The following is a 17,477-nucleotide window of genomic DNA, read 5'->3' on the forward strand; positions in this document are numbered from 1 at the left end:
AAATATCAAAAAAAAAAAAAGAAAAGGCTGGCCTTGAGTTCACAGGGCTCTGCATGCCTCTTAAAGAGAATTTGTTTCTATTTCACTTTATTGTGGCAGTGGGAATGTTTGCCTGCCTGATGTCTGTGCACCACTTGTGTGCTTGCTGCCTGAGAAAGCCAGAAGAGGGCGCTGGGGCCTGTGGGACAAGCCTGACAGGTGGCTGTGAGCTGCCATGTGGTGCTGGGACTCAAACCCAGGCTCTTGGGATAGTAGTGGGTGCTCTAACTGCTGAGCCATTTGTCCAACATTTATCTCCCTCTTGCCCCTTTCAGCCTCCCACTCCTACCCCTGAATCCCCTCCCCACATTCAAATTAACCACGGCCCTCTGTGACCATGAGTTTTGAACTGACCATTTGTAGCCTGGTGTCTCAAGTGCTCTTAAAAATGAAAGACTATACTTAGAATACCTATTTTATTTTACTTTTTTTGAACTAGCCAAGTTGGAGAAGGTGTTTGTGCTGTGCTTCTGGGCACTCTGACCCCCATGGCAACAGATATGCTGGCGAATGGTGATGGGACCGGCTTCCCTGAGCTCATGGTTGTGATGGCCACTCTAGCCAGTGCTGGGCAAGGAGCTGGCCACCTTCAGCTTCACAATGCTGCAGTGGACTGGCTGGGCAGATGGTAAGAGGGACTTTACCTTACTAGTGTTCTGTATTCAGAGGAAAGAAGGGTTGTTTGCAGCTTACTTCCTTCATAAGTCAGAGTTAGTATAAAGTAAACCTAAAATTCTTAAGGTCTACTCTGTTTATTTCATCCTGTCTACCTACACATACACACACACACACACATACACACTTGCACGCACATATGCGAGTATTCCTTTGAGACTGGGTCTCATGCAGTCTTAAACCCAAAGTCCTTGTCTCAGCTTCCCAGTGCCGGCATTAAAGGCAATGTACATGTCTAGCTGTCTTTCTTATTTTTAGTGCTACTGTTGGTCCCAAACCAATCCAAGCCATGCTACTTAAACAGACTGGTTCCCTTCAAAGCCTTATAAGTTGATTCAAGGCCTGGAAGGTGTGTCCTTCCTTTGGATCCTCAGATAGTTGTGACTTCTCTTTCTTTTTCCTTTGGGACAGCAAGAAATACCTGTCACAGAAGAATGTGGTTGAGAAACTGAATGCCAATGTAATGCATGGAAAGGTAAGGAAAATGAGGACGGCTGAAGACAGGGAACCGGGGAAGAGAGAAGTCTCTCTGCTGTAGCTTCTGTATCTCTCTGGCCTACAGAAGACAAGGCAGAGAACCCCAGTGCCTCATTTGCCCTGGGAAAGCAGACCTGCTGACTGTATCTTTTAGGCCCTATGCAAGTCTCTGGAGGTGATGCACTGGCAGGACTTGGCAGAGCCCTTCCTAAACAGAGGGACCTCCTTGTGCCTGAGGTGCTTCTGTGGGTCACAGGTGGCATCCTCAGCTCTACTGCTCTTGTAGAGCTCTGCTCTGTGCAAAGGGGCTTGAGGATGACAGAAGTCCTAGGTCAGGCTTTTTCTTTCATTCTCCATCCACAAACCTAGCAGGGTGGTTAGATTGAAGGCAGACTCTGGTCTCAAAACCCCAGTAAGGACTGATGACTCCCCTCTCCCTAATTACTGTCCATTTATCAGAGTGAAGGGGCTTCTGGGAATTTAGAAGTCTGAGCCTGATCTTTGACTATCAGTGATTGCTGGTATTTTAATGTAGCCATTTCAAATTTATTTTATTTCATTTTTAAACTTCTTTTGGGGGATGGGGGACTTGAGACACAGTCTCTGTATGTAGTCCTGGCTGTCCTAGAACTAGATATATTCAGGCTGGTCTTGAACTCAGAGATCTACCTGCCTCTGCCTTGAGAGTGCTAGGACTAAAGGCGTGCGCCACCATGTCTAGCTTTCTATTTGTGAAGTATGTTTGTGTTTGTGTGTGTGTTCACTCATGTGCATGCTTAAGCTCAAGTTAGATCCTCTGGAGCTGGAGTTCCAGGCAGTTAAGGGCTACCTGGTGTGGATGCTGGCAATGGAATCTGGGCCCTCTGAAAGCAGCATGTGCTCTTAACTACTAAGTGTCTCCCCAGCCTCTGTCCACTGCACTTTTGAGAGAAATACAGAACTGCCTGCTATGGTTTGCAGGTCTCTGGCAGGGAGAATGCTAGGAGACCCTTTCAAGCCAGTCTTGTCTAGAGGGGCCTCAGTTTCCATCTGTATTACATTCTTCAAATTTACTCAGATTTACGCTGAATAGGGAATAAGTTCATAGGAATTCATTGTAGCTCTCTGAGCCGCTGTATGCAGGCCGTGGTAGGAGCTGGGGTGCTGTTTGATGTGCTGTCTTCCCCTTCTGCTTTAATACCACCCTCTGGTCTCCAGATCTGTTAGAAAGTGCTTGACATGAGAACTAAAGCTTCCTCATCTTCTCTTGCAGCATGTGATGGTCTTGGAGTGCACATGTCATATCATGTCTTACCTGGCTGACGTCACAAATGCCCTGAGCCAGAGTAATGGTCAGGGACCAAGTCATCTGTCAGTGGATGGAGAAGAGCGTGCCATTGAAGTGGATTCAGACTGGGTGGAAGAGTTAGCGGTGGAAGAGGAGGACTCCCAGGCTGAGGACTCTGTAAGTTCTGAGTAGGGAAGGAAATGGCTGTCTACCTGTCCAGTGTGCTTGAGCCTTTGGTACTCTTCCTCCCTTGGTGGCTTGAGGATGTTGAGTCCTGCTGCTTTTCTCCTGCTCACAAGGCTAATGCAAGTGTCTGTCTGCTGCTGTGTTTTTCTAGACCCGCAGAGCTGGCCGGCATGGAGCCAGTCTCCTGCTGAAGTAGCTTTTCAATAAGTGTGTGCCTTCCTTCTCGAGAGCTGGAGTTACTGTTCTGCTCCATCCCGGGCACGTCTGGGGAGGGATGGCACTCTCAAAAGTGTTAAAGGGTTTTGTTGTCTGTCTTGCCGACCCCTTTCTTGTCAACAAAACCAGAAGATAGCAGTTGAAATTGTAGGAGGCTTTTAAACAAATGGTTATTTCAAATAAGGACAGGTTCCCATTAGACACTGGGGTGTCTCTCCATGGAGTGTTGGAGCCATTGTGTTCTTATGGGACCTTGTATGGAGAGGGACATTTATAATTAAAAAGATGCATTAATCTTTGAAGGATGAAGATTCTCTTTGCAATAAATTGTGCACCTTCACCATCACACAGAAGGAATTTATGAACCAGCATTGGTGAGTTCATTTAAAGTGAGGATTGCTGGGCCTCCAGTGTTGTTCCGTGGGACTTACTGCTGATTTCTGTCCCTTGTAGGTACCACTGTCACACCTGTAAGATGGTGGATGGGGTGGGTGTGTGCACAGTATGTGCGAAGGTGTGCCACAAGGATCATGAGATTTCCTATGCCAAGTATGGTTCCTTTTTCTGTGACTGTGGAGCCAAGGAAGATGGCAGCTGCTTGGTGAGTGACAGGACCTTCTCAGTGTCACATGGGCAACTTGTTAGCAACACAGGGATATCTAAGGCAAACCAGCAAATTCCCGCCTCAGCTCTGTGTGGCCAAGCATTCGTTGTCATTGTGTTATTGGTGAGGAATCCCTTTGTGTGTGGCCCAAGCACTTCACTGAGAGCATTAAAAGCAGCATCCTCTCACATAGTCAGGCCTGATGCTCTGAGGGGCCAGTGAAGATGGATGTTGAGTGAGCCCCATGGATCACAGTGCATGTGTAGACAGGTCCTCCTGCTTCCAGTAGCTCAGCACAGTCTCACCTGACTGTAGCAGGAACGTAGGGACATGGACTGTTTCTGTTTCTAGGCACTGGTGAAGCGAACTCCTAGCAGTGGTATGAGTTCTACCATGAAGGAGTCAGCATTTCAGAATGAACCTAGGGTTTCCGAGAGTCTGGTGCGCCATGCCAGCACCTCTCCCGCTGACAAGGCCAAGGTCACCATCAGTGATGGAAAGGTTACCGATGAAGAGAAGCCCAAGAAGAGCAGCCTGTGCCGTACAGTTGAGGGGTGCCGTGAGGAGCTGCAGAATCAGGTGGGGCTTCCTGGTGGGCACTGGTGCACAGGACAGAGTCCAGCAGGTCTGATCAGTGCTCTGAGCCTCCCCGGTAGCTCAATTTTTTCTTTCATATTTATGTAGTGTGTATGTAAGTAACATGTATTGCCCATTTAAAGCTAGTGGGACTGATATTCTGGGACCTACTTTCTTGCCGAGGAGTTCATATCTGGGTCCAGAATGCAGAACCCATTGAGTGATTGTGTTTCCTATTCCTCATTTTGTATGCATAGGAGAGGTAGATGCTAGGTGCTGTGAATGACTTAGGGTGTCTGTGGGATCTCAGCTTAGAAATAGTCCTCTCACTGACTATTGTCAGAGCTAGGATTCTGGAGAGGGGATGTGCTCTGCTCTAGATGGTGACAGTTAAGACTGTCATGTGATTCGTGAATTTTCCTTCTTTTTTATTTTTATTTTTTTCACTTGTGTTTCGATCTCTCTCAGGCCAATTTCTCCTTCGCTCCTCTCGTGTTAGACATGCTCAATTTCCTCATGGATGCCATTCAGACCAACTTTCAGCAGGCTTCAGCTGTGGGGAGCAGCAGCCGGGCACAGCAGGCCCTCAGTGAACTGCATACAGTGGACAAGGTTGTGGAGATGACGGACCAGCTGATGGTGAGTATGTCAGGGTCTCAAGGTTTAGTGACTGTATAACCTGTGTGTCATGGCATCCTGATATTTACCACAGCAACTGAGGAATAGAGTTAGTGGGTCATAGGCCATGCAGAACCTAGAATCTGTGGTCACAGCCTTCCTCAACTATACTCTGAGCAGTGTAGTATCCCACAGATGAGGTGTGTCTGACAAGAGTCCCGGTATTTAGCCAGCAAGTCTTCTTTTTACTAAAGCATGCATGTGTCTGGACTAAGATGTGAGGGACTCCATTTTATGGGCACCATAAGTGAAACTTCCTTGTATAAAACCGAAAGCCTCTTGCTGTGTCCTTTCCTAAGGCTCAGTAGCTTGCAGAATAGCTTTATCCTTTGTTGACTTCCAGCCTGCGTTGAAGGCAGCGTTCCTTCAGTTATTACAGCTTGGGGTGCAGCCTGTCAGTCCTGTGAGCTGCAGGGATAAGTAGAAGCAGTTCCCAGAGGGAACAGGAGTACGGTCGGTTGGGGTAGAATTCAGAAGGGCCTGGGAGAGTGTGAGTCTGCCCGTGAGTTGTACTTAAACAGTGCTGAGTCTTATTGGGAACCCCTGCAAGGAGGACCACCTGGCAGTATGTGGACAGAAGGTCCATATAGTGCAGGACTGACTCCGGGAGCTGGGAGCTTTGGCCAGTACAGGTGTGGACAGACACCCTGAGCAGGGCGGTGAAGATTTTAAATACTGACATCAAAATTAAAGATGGAAGTTGGTGACCCACTATCTTGCCAAGCTCACTTTTGCCAGGTGCGATGCATGAAGGGAAAATATTCTGTATCATTACCATCATTTTATAAGTGAAAATACATTTTAATGTTTGAGACCAGCCACTACTTAATTTACTCTCCTGAGAATTTGACTCCACTGTTGTAACCAGACTGAAGCAGTAGACTTTAATCAGCTGAGGATGCTGGGCTGCAGGCTGATGTCCATCACTTGCTTGTTTTGAGCTCTGGTTGGCCTGAACTCATTATATAGACCAGGCTAGCCTGGTACTCAGACATCCACCTACCTCTGCCTCCCAAGTGCTGGGATTATTAAAGGCTTTTGCCACTATGCCCTTCTACTTTTCCTTTCTTGTCAGTAATTTTATTATTTGGGAATTATGTGCATATATATAATTTATTTCGGTTAGATTCACATAGCCCTGCCTCCCAGATTGAATGCTGCTGAATGAGTAAGGGGTGCAGGTGACAGTGGGTGAATCTACCCGGTCTTACTTGCTTTCTACAATACTTTCTCTGCTTCTCCCTTCTGCAGGTTCCCACCTTAGGCTCACAGGAAGGTGCCTTTGAGAATGTTCGGATGAATTACAGTGGAGACCAGGGCCAGACTATACGGCAGCTGATCAGTGCCCACGTGCTCAGGCGGGTGGCTATGTGTGTGCTTTCTTCCCCCCATGGGCGCCGCCAGCATTTGGCTGTTAGCCACGAGAAGGGCAAGGTAGGTCCCATGATTCTTTTCCATTCATTTTAAGATCTGACTGTGTTCACATTGGCCCCCTGAGGGGAAACACCCATGATTTGCTTCTGAGAATGCTTTCAAGACTGATGTCATTAAATCCTTTGGCTTGGACCTGAGTCTTGGTTATCACTAGAACTGAGATGACTTGGGAAGGACTCTGGCAAAGGCAGTGAATGGCTGGTGTTCAGGACAACTTTAGTTCCCATTCCTGCCCATTTTTGGACTTGGAAAGGTACAAGCTAAGAGGCAGAAGTCTTGTTAGGAAGTCAGTGTTCCTTGTTTAGTAATTCCTGCACCAGGGACGCAGATGCTCAGTTGGGGAATGCTAGGTATCTTTTCTCGGTTTGTGCCTCTTATCAGGGAGGCTGTCTTACCTTAAGTGACAGTATGGACTGTCCTTCAAGCAGCTGATCCAGAACGTGCTTTATGGGACGCTTGAGGGCAGTGGTGCATAGGAATGGAGGATGTTCTGAGAAGATTCTGCACAGAGCAGTTGGCTTTATTACTTGGCTTTTTTGTCCTCATTGGGAGAAAGGCATGAATGATTTTCTGTGTCTTTCTTTTGGGGAGTGGTAGAGGCTGAACTTCATCTGCAGGGTTTCTAAGTCCACAAAACAAGGCAGTGACTTACAGCCCTCCTTAATTGCCTAGCCTAGAGTCCATGCAGGCCTGGTCAGTGTCTGGGCCTCAGTAGCTTGCACTTCCTTTGCAGATCACAGTGCTGCAGCTCTCAGCGCTCCTGAAGCAAGCAGATTCCAGTAAGAGGAAGTTGACTCTAACCCGCTTGGCTTCTGCCCCAGTTCCCTTCACAGTGCTGAGTCTTACTGGGAACCCCTGCAAGGAGGACTACCTGGCAGTGTGTGGGCTGAAGGTAAACATGCAGTGCAGGACTGACTCCCGGAGCTGGGAGCTCTGGGCTCAATTTCACTCTCTCACTGACAGCTGAAGGCATGAAAGCTACTGGAATGCAGATGTCCTTCTCTGAGCTCACTACATGTCTTCTGATTGCTCTAATCTCTGTGTGTTCTAGAAACCTGAGTGTCTAGGCAGTCTAAATGCAGGCTGGAGGCTGGGGATGGTAGGAGAAAGGGACACGTGTGAGCTCAGAGAGAACTAGCTCACTGTACCAGTCACAGTTTAACTATTCTGCTCTTGAACCCTTGTCCAGGACTGCCACGTGCTTACCTTCAGTAGCTCAGGCTCTGTCTCCGATCACTTAGTGCTACATCCCCAGTTGGCAACAGGGAACTTCATCATCAAAGCTGTGTGGCTCCCTGGTTCACAGACTGAGCTAGCCATCGTCACTGCAGACTTCGTCAAGGTTTGCTTTCATTCTTTCTTGAACACCGGAGTTAAAAACTAGTATCTGGTATGTTGCTGAGTAGGTTGACAGCAGGTGTCTGTACACATTTGTGACTACTTGTTATAAATTTGTGTATCTCTTCCTGCTCACTCCTTGAAGAATTTGGGAAACAGTTATTTTTTTGTGCACTGTAATATTTAAGGCCTTACTAGTGGGGTGTGTTGACCGGAGGGTGAAAGGCCATGAATCTGAAGTGTGTAGTTAGAATTTCCTGGCATGTGTTGGGGGTGGGACTGAAAGATCACTTTTCTTTCTCCTCCTATCACCTGTAGATTTATGACCTGTCTATTGATGCCTTGAGTCCAACCTTCTACTTCCTCCTGCCGAGCTCAAAGATAAGAGATGTTACCTTCCTTTTCAACGAGGAAGGCAAGAACATCGTTGTCATCATGTCCTCTGCTGGGTATATGTACACACAGCTCATGGAGGAGGCCAGCAGTGCCCAGCAGGGCCCCTTCTATGTCACTAATGTGCTGGAAATAAATCACGAGGACCTGAAGGTTAGAGTCACTTTTGTCTGTTCTGTGTTCGGTATGTTGAGAAACTCCTCTATTGCCCCCTTTTGGTTTCCTTACCCTTTCTTGTGTGTGTACACATGGGCTCTTTGCTTCTTCTTCATAGTGAAAACTAAATCACTAAGGCAATTGGACTGTAAAGTCCTTGCTTCTCAGATCTGTTAACAGAGTTAATGTCTCTCAGGTTTATTTTTTTTATGTGTATGGGTGTTTGCTTGCAGTTCTGTCTGTGCACTGTACACATGCGTTAAGCACTGGAGGCTACAAGAGAGGCTTAGATCTTCAGGAGACAGACACCATGTGGGTCTGGGACTTGAACCCAGGTCCCAAGCTGTCACTCTAGCTCAAAAAACTAATAATAGCCACTATGACCAGTTCTGGCTAGTGCACAAAAGGGAACCAGCCCTGACTGAAATCTCCATTAGCTTATATAGTTTCATACCCCCAAGTTACACATTGAGCAATGAAATTATGTTTTACAGAGACATAAATCCCAAGGCTTGCTTGTTTGGACAACTGGGGAGATTTACAGTATAGGATATTGTCAGTTATCCTGAGACAGATCAGGGATGCTTTCCCAGGGGCCTGTTCACCAGGGTCATCCTGCCTTCCTGGCAGAGGGAGAGGCGTGTGTCTTAATTAGCAATTTTAGCCAAGCTTATCATCTCTAAGCTGCCTGTCAGAGCTATACTCGATTAGCTAAAATTTAACTTTGCCTACCATAGTATTTTGTAAGCACGTTTATTATTGGTCAGTCCTTTATAACATCTGGGCATTACGCTCGCTAGTCATTGTGAGGCCCACTCATAGGGGTCTCATGCCTGGTGATAGGTTAAAGTTCTGCCCCAGAAGTTGGGTTCCGGCCAGTAAGTGAAGTCCTGCACATGCGTGTCTTTGCTCCTACAGGACAGTAACAGCCAGGTGGCAGGTGGTGGCGTGTCTGTGTACTATTCACACGTGTTGCAGATGCTTTTCTTCAGCTACAGTCAGGGCAAGTCCTTTGCAGCCACTGTCAGCAGGAGCACCCTGGAAGTGTTGCAGCTCTTCCCCATCAACATCAAAAGGTGAGAGCCATCGACTTGAGTAGTATTGGCCTCACAGACACCCTCGCTCAGTGGGGCTCTCTGCCCTCCCTTCTCATCCTCAGCCCTCCTCCTCTCCACTACTGCTTCCCACACTGCTTGTAGCCTCCAGCTTCTATCTTTAAAGATAAATAGCCACCATGGTTGGCAAGCCTGCTTGCTCATTCGTTACTGTGGAGACTCCAGACTGTAAGAGGAGCCTCCTTTGCGGGGCAGAGGAGTTTGCTGTTATACAGAGAGAAAACCTGTAGTCAAGACTTGAAACCATGTAGTTAAGGTTAGAACCATGACCAGGTTTGAAGGAGGAGACAGTGGAGCTGAGCACTCACCCTGTCCCTTCAGTTCACCTCCCTGAGAAGCTCACCCTCCCTCTGCCCATCAGTAAACAGGATGTGGCCTCAGTCCTGGTGGAATGGCTAGGATTGGGGCAAGTAAGGACATTCATCAGGTTTCCTGATGCTAGAGCTGGGAGAAGAGGTTCAGAGTCCCTTCTGCCCCTCAGCTACCAATGAAGAGCTGTTTTCAATTTATAGAATTAACCTGGTCTGGAAGGACATCAAATGGACAGGAGCACTGCATAGGGCCCACGCCTTCCACCTTACGCAGCTCTGTGGTCTTGTGTGTTGATAGTCTTGACAGGTCGCCTATTCCGAGCAGCAAAGCTTCAGTGAGGCACACATTGCAGTGATGGTAGCATGCACCTGGCTCTTAGTAAACCAACCCACTGCACATCTGAACGCTTGGCCAGGGGTTCTGTTTTGAGTAACATAGGACAGTTTTATATTTTTTTGTTTTTTTTTTAAACTTTGTATTGATTCTTTGTGAATTTTACATCATGCACCTCAGTCTCCCTGCCCCTTTGTATCTGCCCTTTGCCCTTGCAACCTGCCGCACCAAAAGAAAACAAAGGAAAAAAACCCAAAACAACAGTAACAAAACCAACTCAGTCTGGAAGCTGCTGTGTATCCCACAGTCACCCTTCTGTCCATACATCTCTACTTGCAAATGGTCATTGCAATGATCATTGATCTGCCTCTCTAGGCCTTTGGCTTCTGCCCCACCATCAGTGCTGAACCCCTCACAGGCACTCTTTGAAAGGCTTTGCCTGGTTTTGTTGCCCTGTGTCATGGAGATCCTACATCTTTGGATCTGCAGGCCCCGTCCTTTCACACACTCAAGCAGTCCATAGGTGGGATAGATGTTGGGGCAGGCCAACTCAAAGCCCTGGATCTGGGCCTGGGTAGTAGCTGGGTTGGTCAGAATGCCATCTCTCCTACACCCACACCACAAGGGCCAACTCTCCAGCAGTGTCCCAGGCCAGCTAACCCAATGCTGTAGCCTGCAAGAGACAGAGCCAGCTTTCCTGCTTTCTCATCCTGGGGGGTTACAGCTCTACTGTGCTGCCCAGGTGACAGGCGGTAAGGAGGAAGCCAGGAGTGGGGTTGGCGGGGAGGGCATCTGCTGCGCTAGGACAGTCTATTAAAGAAAGAACTAGACAATGGGGAGTGACACTGTATCCACTTTTGGTGTCTGCAGCTCCAATGGTGGCAGTAAGACTTCTCCTGCCCTTTGCCAGTGGTCCGAGGTGATGAACCACCCTGGCTTGGTGTGTTGTGTTCAGCAAACTACTGGCGTGCCTCTGGTGGTCATGGTGAAACCAGACACGTTTCTCATCCAAGAGATTAAGACTCTTCCTGCCAAAGCAAAGGTCAGTGCCCTCTTCCCAGGGTTCCCAGCCTACGAATCTGGGCCATCTCTGGCAGTTGGAAAAGAGTTTTCCATCTCTGTGTGGTGGCACAAGGCCATAATTCTAGCCCTTGGGAGGCAAGCCTACGCTCCATGTTGAGCCCCCATCTCAAGAAATAAACAGGCAAAAGCTGTCTCTAGCTGCCGCCTTTGCTGTCCTTTGTATGTGGGCCCTCCCTCTGTGGAGCCTGAGCCACATGTGTGAGGACTAATTCCCTCCCTCTCCACTTTGTCTTCTCCTCCTAGATCCAAGACATGGTTGCCATTAGGCACACTGCCTGCAATGAGCAGCAGCGGACAACCATGATCCTGCTGTGTGAGGATGGCAGCCTGCGAATTTACATGGCCAATGTGGAGAATACCTCTTACTGGCTCCAGCCATCTCTGCAGCCCAGCAGCGTCATCAGCATCATGAAACCTGTGCGAAAGCGTAAAACAGCTACAATCAGTAAGCCCCCCCCCCCCCAACTCCATGGGCTCAGCAGTCTCCTAGACAGTGACAGGAGGCCCTGTGCTGGCTAGAACTGGCTTTCCTGCCTTCCTACTTGATGAGTCTCCTAGACAGTGACAGGAGGCCCTGTGCTGGCTAGAACTGGCTTTCCTGCCTTCCTACTTGATGAGGTCAGAGGGCGGTCCTAGCCAGTTTTCTAAAATAGGCCCATGTGGCAACCCTGTTTGCTGCCCATTTTGAGCTAGCAGTTCTTGGTGTACCATAAAGAATGTTATCTTAGCCAGGTGTTGGTGGCACACGCCTTTAATCCCAGCACTTGGGAGGCAGAGGCAGGCAGATTTCTGAGTTCAAGGCCAGCCTGGTCTACAGAGTGAGTTCCAGGACAGCCAGGACTACACAGAAAAACCCTGTCTCAAAAACAAAACAAAACAACAAAACAAAACAAAAAAAGAATGTTATCTTCAACTTTGGCTATTCTTTGGGGTTAGGGAAGGTGGCTTCCCTGTGTATTTGATCTAGCTGAGGGTAGATCCCTTCAGTTGAGCAGTCTTCAGCAGAATAGTGTGGACATCAAAGGTTTTTTTGCTGCTGGCTAGGAGAGCACTCTTTGAAGAAGAGGAACCATAATTTTTAGGAATGGTCCTGGGTAAGTGAAGTATATTGCAGGCATCATCACATTTCCTTAAATTTGTTCTAGAGTTTCTAGACATGTTTGACATGAGAATGCATCTTATTGAACCTTAAAGAAGTAGATTTTGTTGTGTTGTAAACTGTACAGTCCATGCTGACACATACATACATACATACATACATACATACATACATACAAATGGTTAGGGACAGCATGCTGGAGAGCTGACCTGGAGTATCACTGTGGTAGGCGGTGATGGAGTCCCGTTTGATTAGAGCAGAGTGTCAGCAGGGCTTAATCTTGAGCTTTGGAGTGAGGTGGGAGGTGCTGAGACTATACATTAATGTTCTGGCAAACTGGTACTGTTCCCACAGCAGCCCGCACGTCCAGCCAGGTGACCTTCCCCATTGACTTTTTTGAACACAACCAGCAGCTAACGGATGTGGAGTTTGGTGGGAATGACCTGCTGCAAGTCTACAATGCACAGCAGATAAAGCACAGGCTGAACTCCACTGGCATGTACGTGGCTAACACCAAGGTGAGCAGCACAAGGGGCTGGCTCACTTTGTGGGTGCCACTCTTGTGAGCAAGAGTTGAACAAGTTGTTGAAGAAGTTGTGCCTGTCTCCTCAGTAGGAAGGTTGAACCCAAAGCCTTGCACATTCAAGGCAAGGGCTCCCACCATTGAGAGGTTGGGCTAGAATCAGACAGAATATGTATTTGAAATTACTCCCTTCTGGTCGAATGATCCTGAAATAAATTAACCTTCTTTCATGTGCTGAAGGTCTTGAGTCCCCCAGGCTAATTTCCTACAATTGTTGGAAGGGTTATTGAGTACAGGGCACCATTGATAGTTCGAGCTTCAGGGAGGAGCCCAGCATTCTCCCTCTCATATCTGTGACATGATTAGGATGGAATTCAGGGAAATTAGGTCTTACCCAGGTAGCCATTGAGGGGATGTGGGAGGAAGGACCCTGGAGATTTTCTGACTATGCTCTTTTCCCGCAGCCTGGCGGCTTCACCATTGAGATCAGCAACAACAGCAGCACCATGGTGATGACGGGCATGCGGATCCAGATTGGGACTCAGGCGATCGAGCGGGCTCCATCCTACATAGAGATCTTTGGCAGAACCATGCAGCTTAACCTGAGCCGCTCCCGCTGGTTTGATTTCCCCTTCACCAGAGAGGAAGCCCTGCAGGCTGACAGGAAGCTGAACCTCTTCAGTGAGTCAGCCATCCAGGGCAGGCTGGAGCCTTCTCATGGGACTAGAACAGACGACCACTAGGTGGCCCTCTACTGCTAGGGAGGGATTTCCTGATGGACCTATTCTCCCTTTTTTGGAGGTGTAAGAGCAGGCTGCCTGGAGAGGAGACTGCTTTGTTTCCTTTCTATGGTACTGGGAATTGAACCCAGAACTTTTTGCATATTAGGCAAATGCTCTTACCACTGAGCTATATCACCAGCCATCTTTTAGCTTTTTTTTTTTTAATTCTTCCTCTCATACCTGTGACATGATTAGGATGGAGTTCAAAGAAATTAGGTCTTACCCAGGTAGCCATTGAGGGGATACAGGAGGAAGGACCTTGGAGATTTTCTGACTGTACTCTTTTCCCTCAGCCTGGCGGCTTGACTGTTTTATTTTGAAACAGTCTCCCATTCTATGAGTCAAACAGACATTGAACTTGGGGTTGTCCTACCTTAGCCTCCCGAGTATCTGGGGTTACAGGTCAGTGCCATTAGGCCTGTTAAAAAGAATAGGTATGTTGTAGAGAGAGGCAGGCACGGCTAGCTGTTATGCTGATGTTGCCTTAGCCTCATTGATGGAGTCTTCCATGACAGGAGGCAAGACTGATGAAATCAGAAGGCATATGCCCTATCAACTGAGCTATATCCCTGGCTCAAAACTTTTTGCATTTCATTCATTCATTCATAGACAGGGTCTTGTGTATTCCAGGCTGTCCTTGAACATTGTATAGCTGAGGCTGACCTTGATCTTCCCTCTGCTTCCTGAGTTCTAGAATTAGAGGCATTTGTCACAATGCCAGTTTATGTGGTGTTAAGATTGGAACCCAGCCAGCACTCCGCTAAGTGAGCCGAATCGCTGGCTCCGGGCTGGCTCCGGGCTTTCTTCCCGCGTTCCTGAGCCTGTGTGCTCTTTGTCAGTTACTGGCTACTTAGCTGAAGTCCTTCTCCTAGAAATAGCTGCTGTTCATATGGACGGTGATGACCTGTACTCCGAACAAGGAAAGTGCCAAGTGAACATTGGGAACAAGGAGGTGGGAGGTAGAACACAAGTAGGCACCAGAGGATCTTACAGTGATGGTTAGGTCTCTCCCATAGACATCAGACTATGATCCACCCAACTGTCCTGTGTATTCAGCAGTGGCCGTACTGAAAGTGTCCCTCTTAGCAGACACGGGTTTCAGAGTATGAGGCAGATGTGGTTTGCATCTGTACCTGATTGCTCTGTGCCTTGCCTTGGAAGGGTTCTGTGAGCGCTTAGAAAATATGCTTCCTAAAGGCTTCTCTTGCTCATTACAGTTGGTGCCTCCGTGGATCCAGCTGGTGTCACCATGATAGATGCTGTAAAAATTTATGGCAAGACTAAAGAGCAGTTTGGCTGGCCTGATGAGCCCCCAGAAGATTTCCCTTCAGCCTCCGTCAGCAACATCTGCCCCCCTAACCTGAACCAGAGCAATGGCACTGGAGAGAGTGACTCAGCCGCTCCAGCCACAACCAGTGGCACTGTCCTGGAGAGGTACCAGTGTGTTGGCAGGGTTTGGTTCTTAATCGTTTGCACTTGAGTCTCCCAAGCTAGTCTGTGGTTGTCAAATTCTCAGTCCTTGGAACATTCAGTTTCTCCCTAATATGCACACAGAGCCTGGGAAATGGACTCCGAGGTGTCTGATGCTGGGTCTCTGTTCAGGCAGAAGCTTGCTCATTTACTTAATGTTCCTTAAGCGTTTGGAATAGCCACAGGCTGCGGTCTAGAAAGTGCCTACACCCATGCTCTAGCTTAGGATCCAGACTGAAGCAAACATCCTCCCTCTGTGCCAACTGCGTCATCTTCTCATCTTTCTCTGTGGAAGTTGCTACTCTGTGGTAGTAACACTGCCAGCAAGAGAGGCTGCTGCAGCGTCTTGCAGGAAAGTGCAGTGTCCTTAGACCTCCCTACGGTGGCATTCGGAAGCACGTGCTTGGCTTCTTTGTGCTAGCTGGCTGCTGGTTTGCCATGGTAGATGAAGCAGGTCCTGATGTAAGAGTGAGTGAGCTTCTTACATTGTAAGCCCTGAGACAGCTGTGCTTGGAGTCACTGCACCCCACCAGCAGCCTCCCCACTTCTGCCTCTCTCCCTGCCCCCATTCATATATCGTTTGCTTAGGATGTGTTTCTAGGTTTCTCTGAGCTTCACATTTTTTTTCCTTTTTTTTTCCCTTTGCTTCTCCCCCAAGTTCTGAAACTGAGTCCCTAACCAAGCTGGATCGGTTAGTATGCCCTGTTTCTTTTCTCTGCACGAGTGCGTGTGTGTCAGAGAACAGCGTCCGCATTGTGGCTTTGCGCTGATTTGCTTCTGTTCCAAGTCCTGCTACTTTCTGTTGTGGTCATTGCATGGCTGCAGAGCTCTCCATGTGTAAACCAGAGCCTACCCTGGACTGTGAGCGCACCCTTGGTGATGGCCACATCAGCCTCTTGGCTCTGTCTTCCTTAATCCATCCTTGCTGCACATTTTGTACAATGAATGCGAAGGGATGGGAAAGAGGGGTGAAATGCCCCTGCCAGTTCATAAGCCCCTGAAGCCTATTCCACTTCCCTTTGTCCTACGCCTCCTCTGTCTTCCCTTGGTGCCTTCCTTTCCCCTGCCCCTTTTCACTCTGGCTACTTTCTCAGTGCTTTCCTTTCCTGTCCAGACCCCAGCTGTTAGGATGTTGGTCATTTTACTACTCCACTTAAATTCACAGCATTAAGCCCAGAGCATGTTATCTGATAGATACTGTTGAATGGCTAGGCTTCCTGCTTCTTTTCTAATGGAGGAGTTCCATGTTCTAAATATGCTTTGTACTATCCTTTGAATATTCCAGTGGCATGCATCTAAAAATAGTCTGTTTGCTCCTGTACCGAGAGAGCCCATAGGGAATGCCTGTGTGCATTTTCCTGGCTGTGTAAGCAGAAGCCTAACCTTAACATTGCCAGTGTAAACAGATGGCTTTAACATCTCCCTTGTGCCTCCTTCTGCCCACTGATGTCTGAGCACCTGAGCTTCGGGCACTGCTGCATCGAGACTTAGCCCATCTCAGGATCCCTGCCACAGGCAGCAGAGGGAAGCACATTTATCCTCTTTGAGGAAGAAAAGCCCCACCGCCTTTGAGTGGCGGATTATGAACATGGCCTCAGGTTGATCTCCGAGCAGGAGCCAGGTTTCTTCTGGCCTATAACACAGCAGCGGTATGCACGGCGCCTGTGGCAGGTCTTAGAGTGCTTTGATTTTTGTATTTGGCATTCGGTAGCTGTCCCCAAGGTCCTCACAACTGCAGCTTGCCGGGCTGACACACTGAGGCAGAGAGAACAGTGCTTGTACTCAAGCCAGGCTTTCTGTCTCCCCAGGCTGGTTGTGAGTTCTTTGGAAGCCCTGGAAAGCTGCTTTGCTGTTGGCCCAATCATTGAGAAGGCAAGTTATTTCTTCAAAGTGCATGGGAGCTTTCTGAAGAGGCAGGAAGTAGGGTTGTTGACTGAGGCCTGCTGCCTTGGAGCTGAAGAATTCTGACGGCACAGTCTTGATGTGTGAAGCATCCCTGAGCTGCTGCACCTATGTCGTAGGATGGTTCAAGTTTAGAAATATTCTTTGCTGCTCTTTGTAGTCAGTGGTGGGTAACCTAGTTTGGCTGGCCTGGAAGGCAGGAGGGAAGGGCAGATAGAGAGCATTCTGCAGTGTCGTAATGTGCTGAGTGATAACCCTGCTGTCTTTCCTATCAGGAGAGAAACAAGCACGCAGCCCAGGAGCTGGCCACCTTGTTGCTCTCCCTGCCAGCGCCTGCCAGTGTCCAACAGCAATCAAAGAGCCTCCTGGCCAGCCTGCACAGCAGCCGTTCTGCCTACCACAGCCACAAGGTAACCTCCCTCCCTGGGAGACTTATGTAGAAGGGGGAACTGTCCTGAATGACGGGAATAAGTTGGCTCTCCATCTGTAAAGTAAGCAGGAGGAAAGCTCACACTGAGATTAGAGTCCTAGGGTTCTCCTAAGATGTATGGATGCTACCCTAGACTGAGAAAGCCATCTAGTGGGCCACTGGCATGTTGCTTTATTTTTCTGTCCCTCTTAGCAAGATCAGCAAGTCTTAAAAAATAGAGTGTGGGCAACTGATTCTTGTGCGAGAGAGAGAATGAGCGAGGATCAGGGCTGTGCCCATAGGTGGTTAATGTGCTGATGTCCCCAGCCCTCAGCTGTGGCCTGGGGCAGCAGGCCTACATGTGTGGCAGGTGGATGTCCCCAGCCCTCAGCTGTGGCGTGGGGCAGCAG

The 17,477-nt window shown here is 48.5% G+C and overlaps 1 protein-coding gene, 1 long non-coding RNA gene and 1 other non-coding gene across 12 annotated transcripts in view; 1 reads left to right on the top strand and 2 right to left on the bottom strand.

Moving 5' to 3' along the window:
* Window positions 1-17,477, top strand: part of Ubr4 (ubiquitin protein ligase E3 component n-recognin 4) — a 113,957-nt gene that overhangs the window by 41,392 nt on the left and 55,088 nt on the right. For 5 of the 9 annotated variants that reach the window (XM_031379259.1, XM_031379261.1, XM_031379263.1 and 2 more), the window contains exons 33-52: window positions 479-667; window positions 1,126-1,189; window positions 2,444-2,635; window positions 3,164-3,234; window positions 3,314-3,461; window positions 3,816-4,043; window positions 4,509-4,679; window positions 5,970-6,152; window positions 6,886-7,044; window positions 7,342-7,494; window positions 7,809-8,036; window positions 8,958-9,115; window positions 10,670-10,841; window positions 11,126-11,327; window positions 12,336-12,499; window positions 12,969-13,185; window positions 14,504-14,720; window positions 15,415-15,447; window positions 16,565-16,628; window positions 16,934-17,068. In XM_031379259.1, coding sequence (XP_031235119.1) covers window positions 479-667; window positions 1,126-1,189; window positions 2,444-2,635; window positions 3,164-3,234; window positions 3,314-3,461; window positions 3,816-4,043; window positions 4,509-4,679; window positions 5,970-6,152; window positions 6,886-7,044; window positions 7,342-7,494; window positions 7,809-8,036; window positions 8,958-9,115; window positions 10,670-10,841; window positions 11,126-11,327; window positions 12,336-12,499; window positions 12,969-13,185; window positions 14,504-14,720; window positions 15,415-15,447; window positions 16,565-16,628; window positions 16,934-17,068 — 3,148 coding nt within the window. The remainder of the gene's footprint in view (window positions 1-478; window positions 668-1,125; window positions 1,190-2,443; window positions 2,636-3,163; window positions 3,235-3,313; window positions 3,462-3,815; window positions 4,044-4,508; window positions 4,680-5,969; window positions 6,153-6,885; window positions 7,045-7,341; window positions 7,495-7,808; window positions 8,037-8,957; window positions 9,116-10,669; window positions 10,842-11,125; window positions 11,328-12,335; window positions 12,500-12,968; window positions 13,186-14,503; window positions 14,721-15,414; window positions 15,448-16,564; window positions 16,629-16,933; window positions 17,069-17,477) is intronic. The other 4 variants (XM_031379260.1, XM_031379265.1, XM_031379264.1 and 1 more) reach the window with 1 other exon arrangement.
* Window positions 8,777-13,981, bottom strand: LOC116096928. 2 transcript variants are annotated; one of them, XR_004121157.1, is made up of 7 exons: window positions 13,950-13,981; window positions 13,660-13,704; window positions 12,899-13,081; window positions 12,191-12,435; window positions 11,242-11,297; window positions 9,674-9,886; window positions 8,777-9,077 (listed from the first exon to the last, which is right to left on the bottom strand). It is a non-coding gene; the product is annotated as an uncharacterized LOC116096928 (long non-coding RNA). The 2 variants fall into 2 exon arrangements; XR_004121156.1 differs by having other exon boundaries at window positions 8,777-9,358.
* Window positions 13,351-13,423, bottom strand: Trnai-aau. Its single transcript has one exon. It is a non-coding gene; the product is annotated as a tRNA-Ile (tRNA).

This window comes from Mastomys coucha, unplaced genomic scaffold, assembly GCF_008632895.1.
Source record: "Mastomys coucha isolate ucsf_1 unplaced genomic scaffold, UCSF_Mcou_1 pScaffold18, whole genome shotgun sequence".
Taxonomy (NCBI): domain Eukaryota; kingdom Metazoa; phylum Chordata; class Mammalia; order Rodentia; family Muridae; genus Mastomys; species Mastomys coucha.